The sequence below is a fragment of the Astatotilapia calliptera genome, chromosome 23 (genome assembly GCF_900246225.1).
Source record: "Astatotilapia calliptera chromosome 23, fAstCal1.2, whole genome shotgun sequence".
NCBI classification, from domain to species: domain Eukaryota; kingdom Metazoa; phylum Chordata; class Actinopteri; order Cichliformes; family Cichlidae; genus Astatotilapia; species Astatotilapia calliptera.
Genome location: NC_039323.1, coordinates 42,897,062 through 42,921,227, shown reverse-complemented (window position 1 = coordinate 42,921,227; position 24,166 = coordinate 42,897,062). Strand labels below are relative to the sequence as shown.

At 45.3% G+C, this 24,166-nt stretch overlaps 1 protein-coding gene across 1 annotated transcript in view; it reads right to left on the bottom strand.

Moving 5' to 3' along the window:
* prkx (protein kinase X-linked) overlaps nucleotides 1-21,927 on the bottom strand; it is a 41,496-nt gene extending 19,569 nt beyond the window's left edge. Inside the window, exons 1-4 of the mRNA XM_026158238.1 lie at nucleotides 21,044-21,927; nucleotides 10,109-10,277; nucleotides 8,907-9,170; nucleotides 2,655-2,774 (exon numbers count right to left, since the gene is read on the bottom strand). Coding sequence (XP_026014023.1) covers nucleotides 2,655-2,774; nucleotides 8,907-9,170; nucleotides 10,109-10,277; nucleotides 21,044-21,191 — 701 coding nt within the window. The 5' untranslated portion in view covers nucleotides 21,192-21,927. The remainder of the gene's footprint in view (nucleotides 1-2,654; nucleotides 2,775-8,906; nucleotides 9,171-10,108; nucleotides 10,278-21,043) is intronic.
* Between the last annotated feature and the right edge of the window lie 2,239 nt (nucleotides 21,928-24,166).

Genomic DNA, 24,166 nt, shown 5'->3' with positions numbered 1-24,166 from the left:
TCTTCCTGATGTACTCGCAGATGTTCGTTGTCTCATCCTGGACCGTGCTGCTGACGCTCTCCAGTCCCCGGCCTCCTTCCTTCCACTTAGCCTACAGCCTCAGGCTGCTGGACGTGGGGGGAAAGCTTTCCTGGCAGCCTCTTCATGGTTAATGTACACATCACTTTAAATTTGAATATTAGCGCTGCAAAATAGAGCCTCTGCTGATTGCAAGGGAACGTTACAATAAAGAAGAATTCTCCAGAAACCAGTTGCATCCACAAAGCTAACCAATGTGAGGAGATCATGAGCTTTTCTAAAGTAAGATCCTGTCCTTGTAAAATGCCCTCGAATGAGATTTTATGTCAGCTTCATGAAACAGCCTCAGGGGAACCTCTGAGGTGTTCATTCAATTACTAGAAAGCCTGAAGAATCACTAAATGATCATGCATCGTAGGTTTGTCCCAGCATTTTCAAATCAGATTGTATTGACGGCTGCAGTGTGGAGGAACTGGAGTCCAGACCAGCAAGTGTCCCCTCCAGCAGCTCCATGTAACCACCAGGCTGATGCTCTGCTGAGCTGAGGTGGAAAATCAGGTACTGCAGAAAAGTAAGTTGTAGAAGAAATAAGGTTTCATATACACGGCCACATGTACTGCAACTGCAAATACTAAAAGGGTACTGGTTTCCATTAAGGACAGGAATATGGGCCCAGAAGTAAAATTATAAGGGAGACTTTCCCCCTCATCCTTGACTTGATGTTTTTCCTACACAAGCTTTGGCCCAAAGCAGGATGATCTACTGATGCTGAGTTCTCAAAAACAGCTGCTGCATTCTTTGGTGGAGACGTGTGACAAACAGCTTCACGGCGATGCTGAATGAAGAGTCTTTGTCCGACTGTGGAAGTGTCCCTCTGCTGGGAGCAGCACAGCCTGCAGCTTTTCCCACATACACCAACACTTCAACGCCTGCTCACACTCATACTTGGAAAAAGGTCACATTCCTTCCACCAATTCAAAGCCATGGAGCTTTTCCCAGCAAAACACAGAACCTAGATGGAGGAGGAGGACAGGCCAGGCTCACAGAAAGGTGGCATTTCAGTGCAAGTGGAGGAGGGCGCTCCACGGGGTTCAGCGTGATTGATGTAAGAGCGTTATGTAGTCTGGACAGGTGTCAGTGGCACATCAAGGGTCAATATGAAACTCTGTGAAAGCTTTTTTCCTTTCAGACTGGAATGTGTCCGAGTCACTGCTTCGTGTGTCCCTCCAGACAGACGGTCTGAAGATTTTGCACTGAGACACAGAGTCCACAGTTTAACTCTTTCTTCCATCCTCAGGCAGTTTTTACACATTTGTGTTAAGCCCCGCCCCCCGTCACTGAGGGACATTTCAGTTAAGATCCTCTTTCCTCCGTTTTGCTTAGTTGCAGAACAGAAAGTGATGCAGTGTGGGATGCACAAACAGACGACTCTGAGGAAGCCTAAATCCACAGAAACACTGTGGGAAGTTCTCACCGATGCTAAACCAGCTACTCGCCAGTTGGCTTGAAGACCAGTTTTTCTGTCTTCACTCATTTTGTGGTAACGACAAAGTACTCCTGCCATTACTTTCAAAGGGTCTCTGGCATGTTTGTAGTGCTTCCACCCTTTGCACAGTGCTGTACATAATGCAACATGCACTGTGCAGTGAAATCATTGCTGGATTAATGTCTCTGAAACAAGCCAATCACAGCCTTCAGCACTGCTGGAATGCCACAGACGAATGGAAATCCTTATTGTTTGTGAGCACATGAGAACAAACAGAGGTGCTTTCTATAAGGATCAGTGCTGTTGTTCTTCCTGTGCTACAATGAGGCCCATTCACAGATTAATTTGTCCCAGCTCTACAGCCTCTAATAATGACAAGATTTCCCAGCATGAGACAATAACAGCAGTAATGCAGGTCTCTCCTGGAAATGAGATTTTTACCTGTAAAAACAAAGGACTAATAAGTCAAAGTACGATTAACTGAATAATTCTTCTGCTCCATGAACACAAACCACTGCAGTGGTCTGCTCTCTCCGTGCTGCTTTATGTCTACCCAAAAGCTTATTTCAGGCATGTGAGGGAGACCTCGGTGGTTGTCAGTGTGTACCTGCCTTATTGTGTGTATCTGCAGATATTTCTCTGAGCTGTCAGACTGTAGATTTCAGCACGTCTCCCTCCACATATCAGCCGTGGCCTTGGGCCTGACTTTAACCTCCTAAGACCCAAAATCTTCCACAGGATACATTTTCAATCTCTCTTTGATATTTGGGCTGATTGGGTCCTGATGAATGTAAAAACAAAGAATTACCAGATTTTTTTCTACCTTATTTTTGTTTCTAAGAAAAATGAGAGCCACATATGAAGATATTCGTTTAAAATGTTGATAGAGCAGTAGCAGCATTACGTCCTCGTCAGTGGACATCAGGCCCTTGTAGAGCAAAATTGAGTATTTTGGTCTAAATAACCCAAAATGTGATGCCCACATATGTGGACGCAGGTCCTAGGAGGTTAAAGGTCAAACAGGTTCGACTCTGACTGCCTTTTACAAAACGAAGGAGTGCAGATTTACCCTAGTCGGTCTAATGGAGGAGAGTGCCCTCTAGTGTTTACAGCAGGTGTAGAGATGTTTACCATAGACTGCACCACTTACCCAGCCAGCATTTCAAAGATGAGGATGCCCAGAGCCCACCAGTCCACTGCCCGGCCGTGACCTTTGCTTTGGATGACTTCAGGGGCCAGATACTCAGGAGTCCCACACAGAGTCCAGGTCCTGATTGCCAGAGAGGACATCAAATATTTATTCCATCTCCTGCTTCTTCAATCCAAACCTACTTGTGTGACAGCTGAGTTATTATGAATAACAGGTTTCATTGTAATTTTCTTTCTGTCAAAGTTATTGATTCTTTCCATATAACTAGCAGAGTAAGAACAGCTTTGGTGTGAAATGGCTTCATGTTCAGATCATAAATGAATGTTATTAATTCATCCAGTGGCTAAACTGGCCACAGAAGACCAACGTGAGCCTTTTTATGATGAAGGGTTTCAGGTGATTCTAACATCCTTCTCATTTGTATTTGCATCACCATGATGCTTCTGCAGTTGGTCCAGAGACAAGATGCAAACACAAACAGTTCTGTGATCCCCGTTATCATTTCTTTTTGTAACCTTTACGTTCCACACTGCTAACGTGATCTGCACTTGCATTCTGGCCCAGCTGTGTCATCTTCAGTATTACCATGAGGATGTGGGGCCTCAGTGTGGACGTGGGAAGAGTAATGGATCGATGTCTGCCTGAGTGTAATGTGGGCGGGCATAGGGCTGTTTGCTATAACCATATATATCTGATGACGATATAAAAACGTCCGTCGTTTCATTTTACGCTATCGTTTGTTTCGTGGTGTCACAAAATAAACTGTTTACGGCAATATTTGTTCATGTTCTGATGTCACTGTAGCGGCTGTGTTCATTTCTTAAAGTTCTCTCTTTCTCTTATATTTAATATAACCACACTACGGACGGACAAGCGCCTGTTTTTATGCGTTGTCGTTAGCAACAACGACGGTAACAGCATCGCGTGTCCGCTTGTTTATGTTCCACATAAACCTTTCACAATAAAGCTCAAGATCCTGTTGAGACTTTTCAAAATAAACTGAATCACGTGAAAGAGCAGATTATTTACGGGTGAGAAGTAAAAAAGACGCCAGGTGCTAAAAAATAAACCTCAGACTCAAACGTTAGAACAGGCTTCTCCCCGCAGCACGCCGTGTAAGAAATACAAAGAAAACGGCGCCGTTACAACTTATGTCTAAAAATGTATCGTTTCATGCATTGGTTAAAACACTCGACTCCAGCTACACGACGCGCAGCTGGAAACACTTCACGCAAGTCGAGCTGCTCGAGATTCACAGAATTTACAGAAAATGTTACATTTCTGTGATTTATATCGTTATCGGACGATAGATGTCTGATATCGGGACATGAGGTTTTGGTCATATCGCACAGCCGTAGGCCGGCAGTGAAATCAAATACTGAGCAACAAATGAAGGAGGTGCGAACAATAACGGGAAGCAGGAGCAGCTTTAGAGATGCTGTCTGTGTACACTGCCTTACACTTAATGCAATATGCTGCTTTAGTCAACTCTATTCACATTTGTAAACCTCCTTTCAGTTGGGTACACACGATAATGTTACCTTCAGAACAACTTACGCCCGTTCTAGGGTGGACACAGTCTGAGACAAAGGCTCAATCGTGTCGACCAGAACTTTTCAAAATAAGTGAAATGACAATTTGTGAGGTGAAAGAATAAACATGCACAACACTGTTTCAGTCTCTCCACAAAGAAGAAGTCCATCAAAGGATCCAATACTTAGAGGAGCCTTGGAAGATCGTCCTGACTCCACACAGCTAAACAAGCACGCTGGTGAGAGCTGCTTTTGATGCATACAAACTCTCCTGTTATTGTGCAGACTCACATGATCACATGTTCCAAATCCGAGAGTGGAGAACAGATTTATAGACTGTCACGTTAATATAGTGGCAGCCATGTTTAGAGAGACAGCAATCCTGTCAAATGCTACTATTCATGTCCATAAATGCTTTACAACGTCCACAGTGTGCGAATGGAAAACACACAAAGCTTCCATTAAATGCATGTACCGACCGAGAGGTGGGACACACCCTGGACAGGTTGCCAGACTAACACAGACACACTCACACCTACACACAGTTTAACCCTCCACCTGCATGTGTTTAGACTGGCAGGAAGTCGCAGTAACCTGGAGAGAACCCACCTGGACACTGGGAGAAAATCATCAGTGAATATGGGCAGAGGCATTTATAACTGCTGCTGTTGACCCCGCCCACATGTCCACTCTAGCATGTTTAATTGTCTCTCCCTCTCCGTCCTCAGAATTTACAGACCAATAAAAGGCTTAAACTGATCTGTATTCAGACTGGATACAGCTGGTGCTGGACACACACCCACACTCTGCTCTCACCTGGATCTGAAGCTGTGCTGTGAACCATGAAGCGCAGAACAGGAACACAAATCTGTAACTAAACTAATAAAGTACATCAGCTGCTTTGCTGCAACTGGTGACACACCAGCAGACTAATGGAACAAAGAAAAACCAGCCGACACTATTAGTCACAGCATCGCTCCTGCACATTTCAGTTAGGCGTGTTTTAAATGTGCATCACCTCTGCATCATCTTTCTGCCACAGCAACCAAAGTCTTACTTAGTCTATTACTAACAAAGCAGCCACGCCAGTGTGTGAGCGCACTGCAGCAACACTGGGCAGGTTTCATCCTCCAACACAGAACATTAGAGGACAACATCAGAAGATAAGACTGAAACACATCATCATCACTACAGCTGTTTGTCGAGGTGCTGTGATGAAATGCAGTCTAGGAGCAGATTACTTACATGTGGCTGTGCATGCTCCTGTCTAGCTGATTGACCGACTCTGCGTGGCATGTGCGACGCCGCCCACATCGACGTCGCGACACACACGCACACACACCACACACACACACCACAGCACAACACACTGCGCGCCAACACACACACACCACACACCACACACCACGCACACACACACACACACACACGCACGCACACCACACACCCACACACACCCACACACACCACACACACACACACGCACGCACACCACACACCCACACACACCCACACACACCACACACCCGCACGCGCACACGCACGCACCACACACACACCACACACACCACACACACACGCGCACGCACACACGCACACACACCACACGCACCACACACCACACACCACACACACACGCGCACGCACACACGCACACACACCACACACACACACGCGCACGCACACACACGCACGCACACACGCGCACGCACACACGCGCACACACACACGCGCACACACACACGCGCACACACACACGCGCACACACACACGCGCACGCACACACGCGCACGCACACACGCGCACGCACACACGCGCACACACACACGCGCACACACACACGCGCACGCACACACGCGCACGCACACACGCGCCTCTGTCAAAGCCACTTGTCCTTTGTTGAAGAGCACTTGGTCCAGTGCCAGTCTTTCATCATTTGTCACCAATATCACCTAGGTAATGACCTCTTTCAACCAGTTACCATGACAACAGTAATTTGTATGGAAATCACGTCGCCCCGGCGGAGGAGGAGGAGGCTGCTGCTGTCGGTAGAATCATACGTGGGGTGCAGGATGGACATAAGTGTGATATGTGATGATATCGAGGGATGTGTTCTTGCTCTTCACAGTTTCGTGTCGTCACGTTTGAATGTGCTGATGAGTGTATCTGCCAGCAGGGGGCACTGTGGAGACACTGGCAGCTCTGTGCTTTATCACAACCTGAACGTGGCGAGCACAACAAAGCTCGTGGCAATCAGGCAGTTGTCTTCCTATTCCAGGCAATTGTGCTGCCCTCCATTTATATAAGAGGGTCACTTGCACATCAGAAAGGTATCTGCTGTCCATCTGTTCTGCTCTCGCAGTCTGGGGGAAATGTAATCTTACACCATTATCTTTACATGTACAGCTCTGGGCGAAATGCAGAGAGAAACTGAGACCGCAGTGCAGACATAAAGCCATCTCTGCCTTCACTCTGCATCTTCGACATTCTGCTGAGGTGACCGGGAGATCTCGACTACTGTATATCTAATTCAGGCTAAAGGACGCCAGTTTCTCCTCCAGTGAAACATTTCCTCCATCTCACAGGAACATGAAGCTCTCTATGAGCTAACTGGCCAATCAAACTCAAAACAATACAACCATCCAGTGAGCAGCATGAGTCCAAGCCAAAGTGCTTTTACCTGTTGTGAACGTCCTCAGTCAGTGAAAAGCCATCAAGCTGCCTCTGTCAACTCTCCCCTGTGAACGCTTTCGTGCATCTTTTAAATTTCAGCTAAAGCCGTGACAGTGGACGTGCACCGTGTGCACAATCCAGCAGAACCTCACAGTTAAAACAGTCCTAAATAAAAAGACAAAGGGCGGCTTCTGCCTCACACGAGTGCAGCGGCTGTTTGTGTCCAGGGCTCCTGACCGATGGTCGTTTGTGCTCTTTCTCAGGCAAAGCTGCAGAAAAACAGAATTTATGCAGCAAAAATACAAAATACCAAATTTATCCAATCACATTCAGCCCAAAATCCCACGCTTCAATCAACAACATCCAACATGTTCTATTTTATTGGATCATTTAAAAAATAATGTCACCAAATGACAGCAGATGCTGTCCGAGGTCATTTACTGTGCACGCATCCCATCCATGGATCCCACAGTAGTTACATAAACACGCAAACAACAGTAAACATTCAGATCTGTTCCCACAAAATACTCTGTTATGAGGAGAACAAACTTCACTACTGTAAACGTAATGAAGTGCAACCTGAATCCTCACAAACCAGGACATAACCGGGTATAGACGCAGCGCAGTGAGCCGTGTGGGCAGAGCACCGACAGCATTTGCAATCAAGAGGACATTTGTTCCTCACATCATTATCTTGTATGAATTACAGAGGCGTCGCTTTATAAAGAAGTGGTTACATTTTCTATTTGATGTACAGTAGGAAGGAGCTGAGGCAGAGAGGCAGGCAGATTATAATATAAAGGTTCAGTCTCACAAACTGAACCTGATATTTGCAGGTTTCAACCAAAGGTCAGCTCAGGTCTGACCTCTAGGTTTAGCAGTAGCCTGTGGGGCACAGTGAGACGCAGGGAAGGGACAGCCACCCATGTGTGCATCACATGATGCTAATCTGGGCTTTTTTCTTTGGTAACATATCTTTTAATCAGATTCAGTAAAACACACAGCAAATAAAGTCTGTGCATTAAAACTTGGAAAGTTCCTTCTTTCATGGTTTATTAAAAGTACTGTCAGCCTGCGGGCGCACACCTCTATGCTCTCAAAATCTCATGTCGCCTCGTTTTCAAGTTATTGCGTTTGTAAGATTTTCAGAAAACTTGACCTCCGATCTTGAGGTCATAGATCTCGTCAGTTTTAATGCGACCTGTGGTGCTGTTCTCCAGTTGGTGGATTCACACCACCTGACCATACTTCACGAGCCTCTGACGGCTGACATGAAGTTCTGGTGTGAAAGAAACATGATTGCATTAGAAAAAGCAACAAGCCCAGGCTTATTGGACAATAACGTATTATGAACATAATGTTCAATACATCTTGCAGCTGTATGTAATAAATGTTTTACTATAAACAGGCAAATGTGTTGGAAGGACACGTCTGCCGTGGATCAGACGAAGCCTTCCACTCAGTTTATGAGCACGTCTGGTTAGAATCAGCTGCTTTGTTGCTCCTGGCTTTGTTTCTATAAATACATGATATCATTTGTTATCTGTCATCTGGCTTTACAGATCATTTCAGAGACTATTCCAAATTCCTTTCAGCTCTGACAAGCAATCATCTACTTTCTCCACCAATCACAGAAGCTAATTTTCTGCAGTGGGACACCTTCAAGAGCAATCGGAAGATGGAGTCTGTGTGCTGCACAGAGTTATACACCAAATCATTGCTACCATTGCTGCCCTTTCAGGTTAAACCTCAGTTACTCGTCTCCAACATCCACGATCAGCTTTCATTACTTGATGAGGCATCGTGACTGAGGCTGAGGGGCTCATGATGGACTCGTGCAACTGAAAGCTACAAAAGGCTTGTTGAACGAAATCCACAAGAAGCTATTTTATTGCAAAGACAGCTCTGTATCGTCCCCAGCATCAGCTAGTGTCTTATGGGTGTTACTTGTTTCAACAATACGCATTCGTTACCTTAAATCTTTCTTCTGCATTTAGTTCTTACCTCAAAACAAATATCCAGTGAGCACACAAACACTGGTTTTTACCTGTCCGTGAGCTTCTTGGCAAAGCCAAAGTCGGTCAGACGGATGTGTCCTTCGCTGTCCAGCAAGATGTTCTCAGGCTTCAGGTCTCGATACACAATTTCTTTGGAGTGGAGGTACTCAATGGCACAAACGATCTCAGAGGTATAGAAAAGGCCCGTGGCGTTGCTGAAGCGCCCACGGCTCCGTAAGTAGCTGAAGAGCTCGCCGCCCGGCACGTAGTCCATGAGCATATAGAGAAAACGTTCATCGTGGTGAGTCCAGAACCTGCCACGTAACAGACAGCAGGGTCAAACGTGCTGTTAGCTCAGGCTTACATTTAGCTTTTATCATCACTGTCTTGTTCAGTCCTACAAGTTCACTGCAGGGCAAAACTGTTAACGTCTAAATAAGTGGAGAGAATCACATCAGATGAGAAGCTGCATCATTCTGCGGCTCTTTTATGTCCCAGTGGTGTTTGGGCAGGCGTGCAGGAAGCGTTTCAGCTGGAGGGCACTTCAGATGAACGAGGACAAAAAAGCACCGTCACTGATGAAGATGGACGAGGCTGCTGGCCTCTCTGACCCTCACATACGTTTCAGCTCTACTCTTGCTTTCACAATTTGTCATTTCTATCCTTTATGTAACACAGAAAACACAACGCTCCCATGTTACACGCTAAAGAGTAAGCGTGTTTTCTTATGATGCTTTGGATGATTATTCACACCAAAACACATCGAAACTGAGAAATGTTCAAGTCAATTTTATTTTATTTATATAGGTTGAGATCACAACAACAATCACCTCAAAGCAAACCATAACCCTGTTTGTGAAGGACTTTCAATTCAACTCTGGATTTAACAGGAAGCCAGCAAAGAGAATGTGACAGAAACATTGCCTCTCTGCTAGTCCCTCATCATCTACACTGCCTGTAATGAAGCATGTAAGTGTAAACCGACCTGGGCCTTGCACTGAACCCTGTGGAACTCCATAATTGACCTCAGTGTGTGAACTACTCTTTCAAGGATGTTTGATATAAAGGAAGGAGATTGGCCTATAATTAGCTGAGACTGCTGGGTCTAGAGATGCTTTTTGAGTAAAGGTTTAACTACAGCCAGCTTGAAGGCCTGTGGTACATAGCTGATTATTAGAGATAGGTTGATCATATTTACAACTGGACTACGAGCCCCCATGTGTTTGCAGATGAGACTGCGAAGAGCACTCACAGTCTGATGAGAAAGGAGTGGTTGACCTCGCTCAGCACCTCCTTCTCGTTGTGGACGTGCTGCTCCTGCTTCAGTCGGATCACGTCAGGGATCTTCATCTGCTTCAGAGCAAAGAAGGCCCTGCTCTTTTTGTCCTTGACCAGGAAGACCCGTCCAAAAGTCCCCGTGCCTAAAGTGGGAGAAACAGGGGGAAGTAGGGGGTCACACAGGGGAACCTGACCATGACAAAGGATTGTTTATCAAGCAGGAGTAATCATCAGCCTGGAACCAAGGCCGTCCTGGTGCCAGGCAGGCGCAGCTCAGGCGGGCTGCTCTTCCCAGCGTGTTGTGGCTGTTTTTAGCTGCATGTGAACGGGTTATGTGTGTGTCTTAGTTCTTATTTAATGTTTCTAATAGTACGCAGGAGCACACCAGCAAGTCTGTGGTGCAAGAGTCTTTACACCCTTCATTTTTTTAGATGCTGTTTTACATTGTGTCAGGAAAAATGCACAAAATGGATTTATTGAAACCTCTGCATACTTTTAAACATATAAGGAAAATGCAGTATTTGTGCAATTCTACCAAGCTTCACAGTCAATATTTGGTGTGACCCTTTTTTCCTTCACTACAAGCTGAACTCCTTTAATCAATCTGTAAGCACAACTCAGCTTGTTTGAAGGGCGTTCTTTGGCTGCCCTTTGTTAGGAGAAAAACTAACTTCACTATAAGCAACACTTACAGATCCAGAGGGCAGACTTATAATACTTAATGTATGAAGTTTGTGTTTGGCTAGTATATATGGTCCAAATGTTGATGACCCCTCCTTTCTTCATTCCTTCCCTTTCTGATCACTGACACCGACTCATAATAGGAGGAGACTTCAACCTAGATTTAATCCAGAAATTGACACGCTCAGTACAGCAGGAAAAAAAACATTTTAAAGACCTTTATGCAGCTTTACACTCATCACAGATGAATCCCTCCGATGCTGACACTGCAGAACTTCTTAACAATATAACTCTACTGGAACTAAACGGATTCACCATTAGCAGCAGCAATCTGACCAAACGTAGCTATCAAAGTTCAAACTGAAGACAGACCAGAAGGTGAGCCTATACGCTTATGACGTGTTACTTTCCATCACATTTTGTTAGATAGGCTGAGACACTGGGTGGGTATATCAGGGTCTGCTTTGGACTGTTTGTGTGAGCGATTCTTCTCTGTGGCTACCTCTAAGTTCAGGTCTTCCTCCACTTCTCTTGCCTATGGTGTGCCACAAGGTTCTGTGTTGGGACCCTTATTGTTTTTGTTGTATTTACTCCCTCTTCAGCACTTATTGAGCACGTTTAAGGACATTTCTTATCACTGCTATGCAGATGATATTCAGTTATATATCTCCTTTAAGAGAAAACTGAAGTCCTTGTTTATGCTCCCGATAAATTTGTGCCCTTGGTAGTGGAAAATTTAGGCCCTCTTGCTTCATTTGCCAAATCTTCTATTAGGAGTCTTGGTGTTACTTTTGACCCAGCTCTGACGCTGGACGCTCACGTTATATCTCTGGTCCGCTCCTGTTTTTACCATTTAAGAAACTTTGCTGAGTCCTACTGTGTCACGCTCTGAACTGACAATGATCATACATGCATTTATTTCATCTTGTTTGGACTATTGTAATTCTTTGTTCACCTGTCTAAGTAATGCCTTCTTGGACCGTCTGCAGGGTGCTCAGAATGCTGCCGCAAGGCTATTGACCAAGTCTTCCAGGTACTCCCATGCCACACCCCTGCTGATCCAGCTGCACTGGCTCCCCATAAAATTCAGAGTCCACTTTTTGATTATGATTTTGGCATTCAGGGCTCTGCATGGACAAGCACCAACATACATCAGTGATCTTTTACATCCTTACATCCCCAGTAGGTCCCTGAGGTCATGTCCACTACACGAGGTTGAAAACAAAAGGAGACAGAGCTTCTGTAACTGTGGCCCCCAGACTCTGGAACTCCCATCTTCCATCGAGCCTGAGATCTGTGGACTCAGTCATCTCTTTTAAAAAACAGCTAAAAACTCATCTTTTTAAACTTGCTTTTGGCTGCTTTTTGTTTTTATGTTTTAGCTTCTGTGAAGCACTTTGTGATTTCGTCGTGAAAGGTCCTATATAAATAACATTTTACTTACTTTACTTACAAACCTTGCTAAAGACGATCACATTTATAGATAAGTTTTAATCCATATCAGACACTCCATCGACCAGAGTAAATCAGCAGCTCTGCCTCTGAACTGTCAGACACCGCTCCAATATATCCAGGTAACATTACATATCCAGGTATACATTTTTCAGCCGAGCTCTTAAACCTGATCCAGTTGAATCATATTCCGTTATTAAAAATGCTAGAGGGTGATCTCACACACTGAAGAACTTTACCTATATCACTCATGGGAAGAGTTGCCACTAAAATGATGAGTCTGCTGAAAATAAACTACTCATTTTCAATGATCCTAATAAAAAGTCTAAACTCTACAAAAACCAAAACATGAGTGTGATCTAGAACTGACAAATCTTTCTCACCATTTCTTATCCAATAGATCTGTTTTAAAATGGATTAAACCAAGCTTCTTAGACAGCCCTATGCTGGACCCAGAGCAAGCCTTCTGTAGAAAAGTGAAAATCTCCAGTCTGCCACCATCAGCTCCAGCATTGAGCATCATAAGTGCTTTAAAACCCTCAACATAAACACTTCTCTCACAGTCTGGTGGGAAGTCTCCACTTAGCCCATGAAACTAACACCGATTTGGAACAATCCCGATATTTATCAGAAAAAGACAATGCTTTGTAGTTTTTCACTGTGGCACGAGAAGGGGAAAAATCCAGAACATGTTCTACAAGATGGAAAATTTGTTTCATTTGAAGAACCTATAACACATAGAATCAGCAAATGCACATTTCTTGAATATGAGAAACTGAAATCATCATACAGGAAAGATTCAACCCCAGAGACCTGAATCTAGAAATACCTACTTGGGTGTCAAACGTTTTAAATATCTGTACCTCAAAAAGTTTGTATTGTTTAAAATTGACAAATCAATTTCGCTCCCAACCATAAACTGAGAGGGCAAAGTTCGTTCCAAATGGACCTCACTCAGTCGAACACGTGCACTTATTGCAAAAACTACTGCTGAGAATTATATGCACGCTATATGGTCGTGAGCACATGTGGGTAAGACCTATGACCACATGTCTCGTTACAGCATACCAACCTCACCCAAACTGTTTAACTTCAGTGATAGAGGTGAACTAGATATGGAAGCAAATACATCATTTATACTCCTTCTTTTCTTACGAATCACAAAGAAAAGTATCCTCATGAACTGGAAACCAAAAAAAACACCTTATGCACCAATCAAAATAGAAACGGGTGGAATGTCTGCCTCTTCACCAAACCACGGACGGATGAATTTGTCTCCCTCCGGCCCCCACTGATCAATTCCACTACTTAATGGGGGTGGTTGGGTGTAGTCTCATTTCCCTGTTTGACTTGCAGGTGGGTGATGATGGTCTCTGGGACTACGGGTGCCTGGTGGCCTCCTGGGGGCTGGAGAGCTGCGGTTGCAGTTTTGGAGTGTCTATGCATCTGCCTCAGTTGGTGACGGTTGAGAAGTGGGGTGGGTGCTGCCTAACGGTCTTGGGATGTGGGCACTGGGGTGCTTGTGGTGTGGGGGACTTGCCCCCAGCTGGGCAGGGGCGAGTGCTGGGCCTGGGATCCCACGCCCGGGGTCGCCTGGTCTCTGGCTGTGTCCCTCCTGTGGGGGCTGTCTGCACCTCCCTGGCCAACTCGCCGTGCAGTTTGGGCCGACCCACATTAGAATGTCCACTCTGCGCCTCGTGGGTGCCGTTAGGCCAATTGGGTGGGTTGGGGCGTCCAGGTGAGGGAACAACCGTTGTTGGGTGCAGCTTGTTTCAGACCCAGACCAGTTTGTCTCGTCCCTTTAGTGTGTGTGTGTGTGTGTGTGTGTGTGTGTCTGTTGTAACTGATTGGTATTGTGACACAGTGTGCAGATGAGCCCCAGTCTACTCTGTGTGGTGGGGGTAGTGGGTGCCCCAGACTCGGTGGTGTCCCGGGGAATTTTCAGGTCCCTGGAAACCTGTACCAAGTACCAAGGTGGCTGGTCTCTAGCGACTGGCCGTTGCCTCTGGTCCTCTGGGACTCTCACCCTTTGGCTGTGGACACCCCATCTGGGGCCTCCGTCCCTCTCCTGCTAGGATGGGCCTGCAGATGTCGCAGAGATGTGCTGCCTCAGGTCTTCGGTACTGTGGGGGCTACGAATGGCACGGTTGTCCTGGTTCATTATTTGCCTCTGGCTCCTGGGGGACATTACTGGGGCTTCCCATCCTCATTATGAAGCACATTTGTGACAAAGACGCAGTTATTATAACACTCGCTCACTTACTCCCAGTACAACTGTTGATTCAAGTATCTGCGTATTTTCCCATTTATGTGCTCTGGGAGTTGTACGTTTGTTTTTTCCTACAGGGGCAGCTGTTGGCGATACGGTGTGCATTTCCATTTGTATCCTTTTATTATTACTCTTTTCCCTGCCTGTCCTGCCTTACACGTCTCCATACGACACCACATTTAATGTAACAACTGAAATAACACAAATAGAAATGAATACATGAACAGATAAAAGATACAAGAGGAGCATGCAGAGATTCAAAATGTGCTTCACATCACAGTGCATTTAGATCCCAATTCTGATTGCAAAGCTACTGAAGCCAAAGAGAACTGAAGTGAGCTCCCATCAGCACAGTAAGGTTGCTGATGCTTAACTGAACCTTTTAAGTGCCACCCACAGAGAACTAAAGGGCTTTAAATACGTCTGATTACAAGCAGACTGTCAGCTACAGAGGAAGAGGAGCAAACGTTGCTGCGCTGACCCCAAACACCTACTGGTTCTGAATCATGACTATACAAGCAGCAGCTATTTGCTATTAGCTAAAGTAACACGAGAAAGTAGGTCATGAAACATGAAGCAGCAATCACAAAGTGTTTGACGAGTACTGTTCAGGGAGTGTACACGCACGCACGCACGCGCACGCACACACACGCACGCACGCACGCGCACGCACGCACGCACGCGCGCGCACGCACACGCACGCACACGCACGCACTTCAGTTTCGTCTCTGTTCCTGTAAACTAGTTGTGCAAGTGTTTTCATGCCTTTTGCACTTACATGTGTGACTAGTATCCTTAATCTGATTGGACAACACCATTGTTGCTCGTGGGTCTTTCACGTCTCCTTATACTTGTTGCTATGAGAAACAACATTAAGAAAAACAGAATAATGTGATTCATTCAGACAGGGAAGAAAGGGCACGAGCAATCAGACCGAGTGCCGTCAGGTCACAGTGGAACTGTGAGAGTGGGCAGTAATGGCTGAGATCCCACAGGAGCAGGCAGCGTGTCCTCCTGTGGCCACATGAGGACAGTTTGTGCAGTCAGGTATTGGCCTGAGCCCAGAACTGTTCTCCTCCTAAAGACAAAGCACCAATTGGCATTTTATTCCTGCGGCGCTGATGGGCTGTGTGATATAACAGCTACTCTGAGTCACACGTGGAGCTGCTGCAGCTGCCTAATGAAATGCTGGCTGTCTCGTTCCTCAGCTTTACCTCCAATCAACCTTTGTCTCAGTCCTGTTGCTGTTGCCACAGCAACAAAGAAACAGCGGTGCACCGTCACAGTCAGGTGAACAAGTCGTATCTAGAAAAATGTCTTTTAAAATGAAAATGCTTCTGTAGGACTGTCAGTGTGTAAGAATGGTCCAAACGACCACACGCAGCCCACTCAGCTGCAACGCCCTATTACCAAAGATTATGACCGTCTGCATCAGCCCTGCTGCATGAGCTGGTTCAGGGAGACGGCGCACACCTCAGTCTTTGTAATGAGTCATTTGCAGAGGTCTAGTCAGAGAAGAGCAGTTTCTGTACTGGTCTGTAGTTGGGTTAGAGAGGATGGCTCTGCTTCTTATAATAGGACATGAATAGTGGGTGAATGAAACGCACAGCTGTGTACTCTTCAGTTGCCCTCCATGCAGACTGTGCCAAAACATTATGGTGGGAGGATTTAACAAAAGCCAGTCTGGAGAGCTTTAATGCTAGCAAGCCGTCAGTGCACTTAACTACATAATTAGCATGTTGTTAGACAAGCCTTTCCCCTCATCCAAGAACAGAACTGTTCTCACAGGCAATCGGTTATGTTACTAAGCACAGAGATGCTTTTCAGTGTTGTGATCAGACACCAAGCAGTGACACTGAAAGTGAAGGCCAGGTGACATCAGACAATAATGTACTTTGAATTGAAACTGATCCATAACTCTTCATCTACCTGTTTGCTTCTGAAGCTTAGACAAAACAACTGTACTGTATGCAACAGCACACATTCCCACTGCACCGCCAGTTACAATAAATAAATAAAAGCAGGATCAACAAATCCCCAAACTGTGAGTGACGGTCACAAAGGCCACCGCAGCATGTGACAGCAGCAGACTCACCTAATGGCACCAGAGAGCTGTCTTATGTTTTCAATGACAATTAAAGTGCACATATAAAGAGCTTTAGCTGGTCTGTTTTAGCCACCAAATCCCTCTCATCAGACAAAATGAGTTGGCAAATAGGATTTTTATGCCGTTGCTTCCAGAAACAGCGGATGAATGCGATCCCCTGCTGCACACCTGCCCAGCACTCATTAGGCTTTGGCTTGTGTGCAGCCTAATGCATATTACCAAAATGCTGCATGTTAGACTATTCATCATTTTGAAGGCTCCTTACATTGTTTCTTCATTCAAAAAGACAGCAGAGGTGACAGATGGGTGCAGTTTCCACCCTTTAGTAAACAGTGACTAACTCAAATCGTTCTGCCAGGGGAACTTTTTTCATTTGATCTTGATCCAACTATACAACAAGGAGAACTTTAAGACCCATAACAGACTGGGTGACTCACATATGTGGAGGACACTCACACACACAGGCAGCAGATGAGAAGTTCAACTTGAACCACACAGAGATACAAACATATCTTCAGTTCATACAGAGAGGAAATGCAACCAGAAGAAGGAGGAGGAGGAAAAATTCTATAAAATAAATCAGAGAGGATTTTAAAACAGGGCCCAGCGAGCCATCAGGGATCACAGCTGTAAAGATATTTATTATATAAACTGTCATTTCCAGGTGCTTTTAATCTGACCATGACAGCTAATATTAGGCTTGTAGTTATTCATAAGACGTTTGGAGTGCTGTAGTAAATTAAGGGAACTGATCCAATGTCTGGAGTGCATAGCAGTCAATGACTCAGAAAGCTGGACTGGACATTGTGAGAATGAGCCAGGTGTGCAGGAGTGACAGACGGATCAGGGCTGGGTTGAAGTGACATCGGGGGGACTCTGAGCCCCTTCTTCCTTGGACTGGCGATGGACAGATTCACAGACGAGGCAGATGAGAGTTTGCTTGGACTATGATGTTCTCAGACAACATTATTATATGCAGCGAAAGAGATGAGAGCCTGACAGGTGGAGGTATGCACTGGAGAGAAGAAGGATGAATGTCAGTAGAAGCAAAACAGAAAACATGCATGTGCATGAGAGGCAAACAGGTACAACAATAAAGACACAACAAGCTGTGAAATGCCGCAAACATCCACAGCAGTGCACAGTGCAGAAGAGAGGTGGATCAGTGTGGAGAGGGTGGAGACGAGCGTCAGGGTGACAGCAGCAACAGGAAGGTATGGGTTTGATGCACGCTCAGTCCAGGAGCGCTGATCCTGTTCATCTGGACTTTTGTGACATCAGTATAAGACATCATGAAACTCGCTGAGCTTGAGTAAACTGGTCTTTAAGTGCAAACTCTATGACATGCTCCTTTCATCCCTACAGACAGTTACACATCCAGTTTACACAATTGTAAATTGGATATCTAACGGACTCGAGCTTTTCTGAATTCAAGTAACGTGTGGCACGTGCATTTGTTTGTCACACTGATTAAAAAATGCAGTGCTTAAGAGAGATCAGGGGGTTGGGAAGCGTATCTGTAACCGGAAGGTCGCCGGTTCGATCCCCGGGCTCTCTGTCCTGGTCGTTGTGTCCTTGGGCAAGACACTTCACCTACCGCCTACTGGTGTTGGCCAGAGGGGCCGATGGTGCGATATGGCAGCCTGGCTTCTGTCAGTCTGCCCCAGGGCAGCTGTGGCTACAACCATAGCTGCCTCCACCAGTGTGTGGATGTGAGAGTGAATGAATAGTGGCATTGTAAAGCGCTTTGGGTGCCTTGAAAAGCGCTATATAAATCCAATCCATTATTATTATTAAATCCAGCCCACGGCTGGCTGGGCTGTAAGTCCTCTGGGTAAGAGTCCGAAGGTTTCTGCCCGAGTTCTTGTGGCATCACGTACAGCAGGTGCCAACAGTGAGGTGTCCTCACGGCAGCCTGCTGCCTGAACATGTCCAACCTCTGCCTGGGCATGTTCATGGCAGCTTTCTGATCTCTACAGCCCAGATGACACATGGGTCAGGTGACATTATTGGCCTATCAGATATCAGCATCAGAATCCTTCCAGAGGAAATTATGTTTAAAAAGAAGAAGAAGAAGATGAAGAATACTTTTCACTTCCATAACAATTCATAAATGGTGTCATCCCATAGTTTTATTCAATTGGATGCCATTTGTAGTCACTGAAATGCAAATCTGTTCAGTTCAAACTGCACCAAATCGAGTTGTTACTGAAAGATGTGACACCTTTATATTTATTGTTTACTGATAACCACGAGCCTTCATTCATTTATACTAGCTGACCTGAGCAAAGGGTAACCTCCACACAGTTATGATGAAGCACACTGACGCCCAATACTGACTGAAGTATTATTGGATGAGATACTTATTTGCAGTGTTTGCATATTAAAAGGATAAAACTATTATTTGTGTTTAAAAAGTGCGACATTTCTCTTTAAGTCCTGGACTGACGCGGAGGTGCAACCCTGGCAGGGATGGATGTGCCAGCAGTTACACAGAAACACCAGCAGCCTTCCTCACCAACTCAATTCAGTCAGCAAAGACAATATGGTGCCGAGCGATCATGGGGGGTGGAGCCTAGCACACTCCAGACAACCATTCACACCCATGGGCAGTTTAAAATCATCAATTAACCCAACCCCACCAAATGCATGTGTTTGGAGGACGCTGGATTACTCAGAGAGACGCCACGCAAACATGGGTAGAACACGCATGCAGAACAGGCCAGGTGGTGGATTCCAACTCAGGACCTCAGGACCCACCATGCACCCCCCCACTGGTGCGGGTCCTGATGCTGCTCAATGGATAATGTGTTAATAACAAATGGATGCCACATTTGATACAAATGTGGAAAAAAACTACAGTAAGCTAAATTCAAAGAGACTCCAAAAACCAAAGTGATAAACTGATGCAGCAGGATACTCCTTATGTGCCTGTATGGACGTCTGACAACATGGGGGACGCTCCTAATGAGACAAGGGACAGGGTCTCCTCGCAGATCTGGACCAGGGTATCGTTGAGGTGAATCTGGGCAGGTTAGGTGGACCAAAACATGCTGCTCTACTGGATTTAGGTCAGGCATAGTGTGCATGTACACCACACGGTGTGTGGGGGCACAGCTGAAAAACAGTGTTGTTATTGACACTGGTGCTTATATTGTTCTAATTTTTTTTAAAATGCCTCTTACTTTTTTGTACCATATCAAGTCTGAGCGCACCTAATAATCTGACCTATGGAACCCATATTATATGGATAAAGTCATCAGGAAGGCCAGCTCTGTTCTGGGATGCACCCTGGACCCAGTGCAGGTGGTGGGAGACAGAAGGACTCTGGCCAAAATAACATCTCTGATGGACAGAGTCTCCCAGCCCATGCATGTAGATGTTGCTTCAGTGACAGACCGCTGCATCCTCGATGCATGAAGGAGCGTTTCTGCAGGTCCTTCCTCCCTGCAGCTGTCAGACTGCACAACCAGAACTGCTCCCAGCAAACAGAGGTTTACATCAGCGCTGTAACTGCACCTTTCAGTATCCGGCTCTGTTTGCACACTACAGCCTGGGCTTGCCACTTATCTGTACTCTAATTTTAATAACTGTACAGTACTCTGCTTTGGTAACTATTGTCCATGATGTAAATATGTAAAAATGGTGTTTGTTCTGTTTGAATATGTGGTTTTTGCTGCTGATACAACCAATATGAGTATTTAAATGAAAAAAAAAAAAAAGGTAAGCTTAAAAGTTTGGTGGCGCGTACCCTGGGAGGGGTGACGGGCAGCAGCAGCAGCAGTAGTGAGCTTACACTACTGGGAAAAGTACAGATAAAGAAACGGTAGAAGATTCATTCAGACCAGAACCTTCAATTCCAACAGTTTCTATGGGAATGAATCAAAGTCAGGATTCGGTCTATCAGACCTGAGCACAGCACAGTCGATGACTCCAAACAGCCACACACTGGACACTGAATGAAAACGCAGAAGAGTGAACGTGTGAGTAAGAGTGACACACTGCACGCTCACAGTTCAGACCAACTGAGGGATCATTTTAATGAGGAAACAGAACAGATCCGATTGTTTCACAGCAGAGAACCTTTCAGTTGGCAACGACTGCCAATAACAGGAAATCACTGAACACTCCAGCAAAGCTTCTGCTTCTGTAACAACATGTTACGATCATAGAAACCAATCAGCACAGACTGTAAAACTCTCACCCTGCACACCATCAGCACCTGGTCCAGGTGTGACCAGCTCCAGCTTTATGTTTTTAAGGAAAAGATCTCAAATATGAAAACTCATCAATTTTAAAAAGGTTTTCTGGCGTCAAACACCTCTGGGGAACACCCCGCCTAAGCCTAAGATAAGACACCCGAACAGTTACGGACAAATCAAATGTTGTGGTCAACTCACCGACTGTGGCGACAGTCTCCAGGTCATCAAGGCAATATGTGCGGTTATGTGGTGAGGCGTCCTCAGCTGAGCTGCTCGCGTTGCTTTTACTGTCTTTAAGGGCGTTTGTCTCACTGTTGACTCCGACCTTTGCTTTGGATGACGCCATCGCTGACTTTCGGAACTATTCTGGGACTATGTGGATCTATAAACATCCAGCCAGGGGCAAACTGAGCGAACACCACGCATTTCTGGAGACGGACTTCTTCGTCAACCTTGCACAGCACGTCGGATACCAGTGACTGGGGCTTGCCGCCCTGGATGATTGCAAAAAACCTCCTAAAGTTCACCTTAATAAGCTGAGTTAACTAACAGTCAATGGGGAAAATAACCGCAGATTGAAATGACACAAAGAAGCCGGTCACAGGTGCACTAGTCTGTAGCGTTAGCGGCTAACACAGTGTCCATGGAGAATGCAGCGCTGCACATCTGTTCAAGCATAATGAAAGTGGGCTTCATACGCCGCACAACGCAGTCCTGCATACACCACGGGCCTCTCCCGACATATCGTCAGTAATTCTCCCCATTATTATCGCAACTACAACAACAGACCTCACCCTGAATTTCTTCTTTCTGTCCACATCGACCAGGAAGAGATTCCGGTCGCTTTTCAAGTAATTTCCGGTTAGGACTTTCAGAAGAAAAGAAAACGAACCGGTTTACTGGATAAAACGAGAACGTGAGCGAGATCCGAGTTTTCCTTCATCATTGTCGTTTTACATCTGCACGTTAAAGAAGCGGTATATGTGCAAAGTCTGAAAAAATGCAAATATTTTCTATGTTATATTAGTCAACGTCTTGAACGTGCTGTCTTACTGGAAGTGACCTGGCACGGAAACTGGATGTTGACGAACAATCGGTTAACGAATAAAACGAATTAGTTCCGAGACGTTAACCAATCATGTGTGAGTCATGAGTCAGGGCGTGGTGATGAAGACAGGTACCGGACCCCGAGCTTTAACAAGCAGACAAAGCTATTACAGTTTTTGCCCGTTGCTTGAACACTATAAACCCATGCTTAGACTAAAGTAACACAACGTGAAGCTGTTGTTACCATACCTCAAACACATGTACCCCTACCTTAAACAAAAGCGCTGCTTTGCACCCCAGTACCAATTATGCAACACACCTACTCCCTCATGCAACACACATGGTCCTGCATGCTACACTCTATTTCATACATAAGACACTTCGCTCACAAAATGAAATTTCAGGGTGCCATTCGGAAAACACATGTATCCAAAATACAAAACACATCGGGTAATTGCAACCACTCAAATACACACCTGAAGGCACCTACTTGCAAAACCGAACACCAATTAGCCAACTACAAAAAGCCCTCAGCGTAGCCATTCCAAGAACTTTGCAAGCATGGATGGAGGGAGAGCAAGAGGATATTTACCCCGGTGCCTAGCGGGAGAGGACATTGCTTGCGATGTTGATGAGGTCCTGTGGCCAGACCCCAACAGACGGCGGGATCCATGAGCCCACTTATGCACAATTGTCATGGTTTTTTGTGTTTACAGTATAGTGTTTTTTCTATTGCAGTACTATTGTGTTGTTGTTGTTTTATTTGCTGTACCTGTATTCATGGTACTGCAATGTACAGTATTGAGTAGGTCTATTTGCGTTTATGGTTGTTTGGAAATGTGTCCCCTGTAAATGTGCCTTCTGAATAAACAATGGGAATCAAGGACTGCAGTGTTTTATGTACAGCAGACTAGTGTGTTCCCCCTGATCTGTGAGTGTTTGCATATGATGCAAGTATGTGTCATTTTGTCAACAGAGTTACATTTTGACAAAGGAATGTTAGGTTTTGACAGCAGAGTTTAGGTTTTGGGAGTAGAGTTCCAATTTGGCACAGATGTGAATGGTATATTTCCCAGTGTTGTGTCATGTGTACTTGTGTGTACAGTTTTGGCACAGCGAGCGGGGTTTTGCAAAATGTGTTCAAGCAGTGGGCAAAAACTGTAACAGTAAAAGAATATCATACATGTATGAAATTAACAAAGGACATCTTATTACTCTTCAGGTCCTGCATGCAATCAGCCTAAGAGATGCACTATACATTAACCTGTATAATTATTTGCTGTGAAACAGTGAGCCATCATAATTTCAAACCTACCAACTGCTGGAGCCTGCAGAAACATGTCTCAAGCAGCACCTGCCGTGCCGGCTTCTTAGTTATTACTAGAAATGAGGTAATGTTTTGGTAGCATTTGCATATGTGTGTGATCATTCTGTAAACACAATGGCATGAAAGGTTTTAGCTGAATTCTAATAAACGTTGTAGGCATGTAGAATAGAGTAATATAGATAGAGTACATTCATCCTTTACATTTTGCTCAAGTACACAAAGATCTTCAAGGTCAGCTTAATGACTTTTTGGTTAAAAATTGACAAAATGCGGTATAACTTAGAAACTCTGATTCTAACAAGGGTGATATTATTAGAAATAACCTGTCACATTTGAATTGGGACTTCTCCCTCAAGGTCAGGAAATTGATCTGAAGATCAAAATGATAGTAAATAGAACTACTTAACTCATTCACTGCCAGCCATTGGCAGTGAATGAGTTAAACCCATTGACTCATTCACTGCCATTGACGGCTATAGACGTCAATGGCAGTGAATGAGTTAATATGTATCTTACTGCCAGTAAATGGTAAAATGGTAAATGGCCTGCATTTGTATAGTGCTTTACTCAGTCCCTAAGGACCGCAAAGCGCTTTACACTACATTCAGTCATTCACCCATTCACACACCTTTTCACACACTGGTGATGGCAGCTACATTGTAGCCACAGCCACCCTGGGGCGCACTGACAGAGGCGAGGCTGCCGGACACTGGCCCTCTGACCACCACCAGTAAGGGGCCTCCGGCCTTCTCTTTCTGGGATGGCTGCACAGTATTTGCTGAGATGTGTGGCCTTAGGTCTTCGGTACTCTTGGAGGCTGTGGATGGCCAAGATCTCCTGGATCCATCTCTGCCTGCCTCTGGTTTCTGGGGGGCGTTACTGCAGCTCCCCACCCTCATAATGAAGTTCATTACTCACTATGCCTCTTTCTCTCTCTCTCTCTCTCT